Genomic DNA, 6,477 nt, shown 5'->3' on the forward strand with positions numbered 1-6,477 from the left:
GTAGGCTGAAGTGTCCCGCTGCGGGTATACCGGTGGCTACAATGTGCCAAAGTGTGCCAAACCTAGATTTCCATGTGTATATGCCCTAATCAAAACTAAACCTATCAAAAAGTATGTTGGTGCAACCTCGCGCGGTGAAATCTAGGGGGGTAGACCCCCCGAGGCACGCAGACCGCCGTTTTCGGGGGGGAATGACCCCCGGAGCACGGGAATGCCACCAAAACTTGAATATGGACCTAGGATATGTGTGAAAGTGTGTTGGAAGGTGTGATTCACCAAATGGTGCAAGGCATAGCTCCCATGTGTGGCATTCCTCTCTTTCAGGCGATAGCACTTGGAAGATTCCTCGACTTGTAGGCTGAAGTGTCCCGCTGCGGGTATACCGGTGGCTACAATGTGCCAAAGTGTGCCAAACCTAGATTTCCATGTGTATATGCCCTAATCAAAACTAAACCTATCAAAAAGTATGTTGGTGGAACCTCGCGCGGTGAAATCTAGGGGGGTAGACCACCCGAGGCACGCAGACCGCCGTTTTCGGGGGGGAATGACCCCCGGAGCACCGGAATGCCACCAAAACTTGCAAGCGGACCTAGGATATGTGTGAAAGTGTGTTGAAATGTGTGATTCACCAAATGGTGCAAGGCTGTGTGGCATTCCTCTCTTTCAGGCGATAACACTTGGAAGATTCCCCGAACGCGGTTTGTTTACGCCGAAACCCTGATATGTTGGAGGGGGAGTAAGGACTTAGAGTACTTGTCGTATTGCAAAAATATAGTATAAACATTGCATTAATCAAGATGTGTTACTTGTCATATTTCAAGAATAAAATATAAGCATTAAAATAAGTACAATATAGAAAGAAAAAGGAGAAAATACCACAAGGCACACGGCAAAGGAAAATGTTCACGGCAAAGCAGCCTTTGCCGTGCGACTGTGCATAGCGCACGGCAAAGAAGCCTTTGCCGTGCGGCTGGGGCTGGCGCACGGCAAAGGACCTCTCACGGCAACGCCTTTTTCTCTTTGCCGTGCCTTCTTTCATTGCCGTGTGCTTTGCTGAGGCTTTGCCGTGCGCTTTATCTTTGCCGTGTGCCGTAGGTCCTTTTTGCCGTGCGTTGCTCGTTGCCGTGCGTTTTCTGTTTACGTTGCACGACAAAGTATTCTTTGCCGTGTGCGAGCACACGGCAAAATGTGGTTGCACGGCAACGAGCGTTTTTCCCGTAGTGCACCATTCAACGGTCGAAGACTCGACCAAGCTCTTAAGTTGTCGACCAAGAACAAGCCAACTGTAATTATATATCCATCCGGTTCAACTTCCTGCCTGAAAATATTTAGTTGTTGGGCCGCTAAAACTGAATCATCACACTAGAATCAATCCATGGCCGCAAAGGAAAGAGCATTGTCGGAGTCATTAAAACTTGGCTACCCACACACCAAGCAAGGCTACTACCGGCAGCAAAACACCACATAGACCTAATTAAACTGTCGCTCATATTGCTGTGCAGCATATCTGCCGGCGTTTGCTCCGGTACAACCCCCTCCCTAAACTCAAAGCAAACTTAAATACAAGGACGGTTGAGATCGCTTGATACCCCTTCGTTTAATATTAAACGGGTATACGTAGTCCTGTACAAAACCCGTATGATCCAACTAAATTGTATACCGCATACGTATGTATATAATTATGTATGTACGTGGATTATTGGTGGCGATTCGTCAGCACGGTGGCGGTCGTGGCCGTCGGGCGGGAGGAGCAACAAGGTGGTGATGGACAGCCACGAGGCACTGTGAGGCGAAATTGGACGACACGAGTCTCGGCAATGTCTCGTAGGTCCGTACCGGTATGGTTGGGGCGGCGTGCAGGCTAGACGGCGGCGTGACGGCGCGATGAACGGCTGGATAGTCCGCCCCGGACAATCCGGTGCAATACGGCCGGACTGTCCATCGCGTTGGGAACGAGATTAACCGGACTGTTTTGCGGTGCTTGCGTTGGACTGTCTTGTGGCGCCGGACTGTCTTGTGGTGTTTACGCCGGACAGTCTTGCGGCTCCGGACTGTCTTGCGGTGCCCGCCGGACTGTCTTGCGGCGACTGTATGCCTATACGTGAAAATACTGAGTTTTGGATCTGGGCTTGGATATGGGCCTAAATAATACCGGTTGGGTTTTGTTGAGTTTGAGGAGGGGGTTGTACTGGAGCAAGCCTCATATCTGCCATACATGCTGCAAGAAAATGGCACATATGTGGAATGTAGTGAATATGCCAAAAAGCTGAGGCATAACAATCATGGCTACGCGTGCAAACATGACAAGTCTGTTGGCTAGGCAACGTTAAGGTTGTTGCAAGTGTCAGCCTCAAGCTCAAGGCCAAGCTAGGTTACTGCACGCCTGACTCCATTCCCACGAAGCTTCAAGCTCTCTTCTTCACTACACACTGCGAATCTGGGAGGCGCGAGTGCGACGAGAAGTTTCAGTCCCATGCATAACCAACTTCAGAGAGTGAGAGATGGAAGTTTCAGTCCCACCTCAAATAAAGTAGCTAGGGAAGGGAAGGAGGAATAGTTTGTTAGCCTTGTTCCCTGGGCTGATGGCTATGGCTCAACACATGGTTGGTACGTAGCTAGCTAGTGACAAGAGACACACACAGTCATACACGCACACTGATGTTCAACACTGATGCTGATATGATATATGCTGAAAGTGTGTACTTGATTTGGACTAGGGCTTAGAGGCCTCTTGAAGGAACCCCGTGAATGAAATGGAATGTAATAGATGGTTGGTGAAGTGGCACACTAGCTACCAAGCTAATTAAGCTTGAAACCTACTACGACATTCCACTTGTCTCTTAGCTAAGTAGAAAGAGGTGTGATGTGCATGCATGCGTGGTGCTAGATAGCTCTATAAATTGGTGCAACTATTGGTTGCTCAATCCATCGATCATTCGCGCTTGCATTTCATCGTCTTAGAGAGTTCATCTTCCATGGCTAGAGAGATGGAGAAGGCAAGGAAGGTCACCTCCCCTAAGGTTGGGAAGTGAGAGAAATACATAAATGCATCTTCTTGCCTGCCATATCTGCTAGGATTCATCTGCTGGGGCTTTGGTTTCCCGGCCTTACATATGCATGCATGGAAGACTTGTGGTGTAGGAAGTTGTGAATTTGTAACATGTTCGATCGAGTTTCTGCTAAGATGGCTCAATCTTTTACGACTTCGATTATTATTCGTAGGGTGTTGCTAGTTCCAGGCTTCCAGTATAGTGGCCCCTTGGACATACAGATTCTTGCACAAGTAACTTTATCTTTCGTAGTTGCACGTACTTTTTGTTGTCATTTGTATATAGTTCAGTTACTTTCGAGTTAGTTAAACTCTTTCTGGACAAGCACTCTGCGATTTGGTGTTAGCTTGGGTATCTTTTTCGTTACCTTTTCTATAACTGTCCAAGTGGTCAAGGCAAGCTACGCTTTGGTAATCAGCTTGGTATCGTCAAGCACATATATATGGTGTGAGACACATGGTTTTAAAATGCTTATCTTATAAAGGTGGTATAATTTGAACTGTTTATTGGAGTTAAATTGGTTATGACTGACTTAGTTCTTATTTCTTCCTTGCAGATCACTTCAACTAGTTCAGGTCCGAAGAGCCCGCCAAGGAACGGAGGGTCTCCACCTCATAAGAAGAACATCACCGAGGTAATTTTACAGAGATGGCATATGTATATGTTCATGCTTGTAGAACGTCTCTTTTTTAGTATACACTGGGAGACATGGGAGGCCAAACTTTCAGGGGGTGCAACATGTCATCTCATTAGTTAATGTCCTTTTCGATGACTACATTTTGTTTCATGTATTCAAGGCATTCCGAATAAATCTGCATTCCGAATTATGTTACAACTAATTTTCTCAAAATGAATTTTTGCCATGACGGAAAATTGTATTTTATTTGGTCTTTTTTTTGGAGGTGGCAATTTGGCTCATGGGAGCAAATGCTCTCATTATATAAAATAATTAAAAAACAATTTTAAAAATATTAAAATATTCTGATATAAATTTGTTGGTGTACATCGTGACATTCTATGTTAGTGCACAAATTTTCGTGGAAAAACAACATTTTATATGGCGTGTACAAAAAAGACAAAAAAATATCCTGTACGTAGTCGTGTTATAGCATCAAAACTTGTCTTTTTTACAGGAGCCACAATTGTTTTTAGTTTTTTTTGAAAACTTGTGTACCAACATAAAATGTTTAGATGTACATGTAAAAATTTAGTTTAGATTTTTTTGACACTTTGAAATGTGGATTCACATAATGGGAGCATATGCTCCTATGAGCCAAAGTGCATTTCCCCTTTTTTTTATTTTATCTTCATTGACTTAATTAACTAAGTCGTATTTGTTTCCTGTAGAGCTCTTCTACTGGTTCAGGTCCGAAGAGCCCACCAAGGAACAGAGGGTCTCCACCTCACAAGAAGAACATAACCGAGGTACTTTTGTTAACAAATGACATGCATATTCATGCATCTGAAAAAATCTCTTTAGCACGCATGTAGACTCAAGATTTGGGAGGTCACCACTTCTAACTAGAGTCCTTTTCTATGACTACGTTGTCTTTCACGTATTCAGAGCATTCCAAATTTTATTACAGCTAATAATATTTCTTAAAATGTTTTCTTTTTAGCCACGAAGCAAAAATGAGCAGCAGAGCTTCCGTAAGGGAGGCCCAGACTCGGCAACTCACGATGAGAGCAGACGTCATTCTCCAACTTCAGAAACCTCACCCAAGGTTCATTTCAAAAATTTACAGATGAAGATAATTAATCGACCCTGAAATTCGTACAAATTACTTACACAGCATGCTGATAAGCAAACACTGAAATAATTAATATGTGCATACAAATTTTCCACCAGAAATCGACAAAACACGAGCAACCGCTGAGCTATTGCAGGCTTCACACCGAGGAACGAGCCATAAGGCGAGCTGGTTACAATTACCAGGTTATTACATAGATTCACAGTTTTTTCGTTGTCATAAACTAGACACCTACGGGCCTTTACTTTGGGAAACTAAAGTTGTTCGGAACATGTAATGTTCACTTCGTACAGGTTGCAAGCAAGATAAATACCATGGAAATTATTCGTAGATTTGAGGACAAGTTATCGCAGGTGATTACACGATCTAATGTCAGATACATATGGATGCATGTATGTTCCTTTAATATTTGATAACTATATTATGCTTAACCAAGTGGTTTATTACTACACGCAGGTGATGGAGGAGCGTGAGATCAAGATGATGCGGAAGGAGATGGTTCCGAAGGCCCAGCTTATGCCAGCGTTTGACAAGCCATTCCACCCACAGAGGCAATTATTTAACATATACATGATCATATAAATCATTACCCAGCTGATTATATTGTTGAACAAACTTATCATTAATCCATCAAGATGTGGTCACGATCACTGTGTACAACATTAGGTGAATGTTACTGAAGTGTACATTCCAAAAGATGCTAAGAATAAAGCAAAATGGATATGTAGTACACAAAAACACATTAAAGGACATGAGTACGTACATTGAATATGTGCTAGGATTGTATTTGTAAAACACGCTTGATGCCTACATATAGCTAGCTTTTGGGCTTGAATAAAGCATTTGTACGTAGTAGTATGTACACAAATGGGGATTAATTAAACAATTAACCATATGTTTAATTTACTCGATGCTATTTGATAGGGAACAGGATAGACAGATGCTGATGTTGACGTACGTGCAGGTCGAGGAGGCCCCTTACCGTCCCCAAGGAGCCGAGCTTCCTGAGGCTGAAATGCTGCATCGGCGGAGAGTTCCATCGCCATTTCTGCTTCAACGGCAGCGGCGGTGCAAAGGCCATCCATTGATACAACATCGATTATGATGTGTATTTTTGCCGATCTCGGTTATTCTACTGCCGTGCCATGCATGCGTAGTAGTGTTTCAACTCTTGCTTTGCTGCCAATCGTTTTCACGTAGCTAGTAGCGCTTTCTCTTTCTTCTTTTTCGCCCCTCTCTTCTTTTCTTGATTTCTCTCTTCTTCTTCTTTGAATTGCGCCACTCAAAAGGTTAGGAGATAAAGAATGGCTCGCCCATTAGGATGTATGCTGGCTTTACATGCATGTATCTAGATCTGGTGGTAATAATGAAGAAAAAGCTTGCGTTGTACTCCATGGATGACCATGAGAATGTTCTTCGATCTGATGATTCCATGCATGCCTGCTTGTTCGATCGACATCCATGCATATGTTTATGTTCTCAAAGAAGGTTACATGTAGGCATGCACATCACTCTCATGGAGGAAATTCAACCCCTGGCTTAGATCTGGAACCCAAAAGCAGTCGTCATTGATCTAAAATTCAACCCGAGCATGCGCGCCTACGGTGGAATGATGCCAAAGAAAGAGCTGATGGATAGACTAACACTTTGAGCTAGACCATAAATTTCAGTGCAGC

The 6,477-nt window shown here is 43.7% G+C and overlaps 1 protein-coding gene across 1 annotated transcript; it reads left to right on the plus strand.

The window, feature by feature from the left end:
* The first annotated feature begins 2,947 nt into the window (after nt 1-2,947).
* LOC124651495 (protein TPX2-like) lies at nt 2,948-6,088 on the plus strand. The gene is made up of 7 exons (XM_047190580.1): nt 2,948-3,020; nt 3,607-3,684; nt 4,670-4,774; nt 4,900-4,986; nt 5,095-5,154; nt 5,258-5,352; nt 5,766-6,088. The coding sequence occupies exons 1-7, from the start codon at nt 2,976-2,978 to the stop codon at nt 5,887-5,889; spliced, it is 594 nt and encodes a 197-aa protein (XP_047046536.1). The 5' UTR covers nt 2,948-2,975; the 3' UTR covers nt 5,890-6,088.
* The last annotated feature ends 389 nt before the right edge of the window (nt 6,089-6,477 follow it).

The sequence above is a fragment of the Lolium rigidum genome, chromosome 5, assembly GCF_022539505.1.
Source record: "Lolium rigidum isolate FL_2022 chromosome 5, APGP_CSIRO_Lrig_0.1, whole genome shotgun sequence".
Classification (NCBI taxonomy): Eukaryota; Viridiplantae; Streptophyta; class Magnoliopsida; order Poales; family Poaceae; genus Lolium; species Lolium rigidum.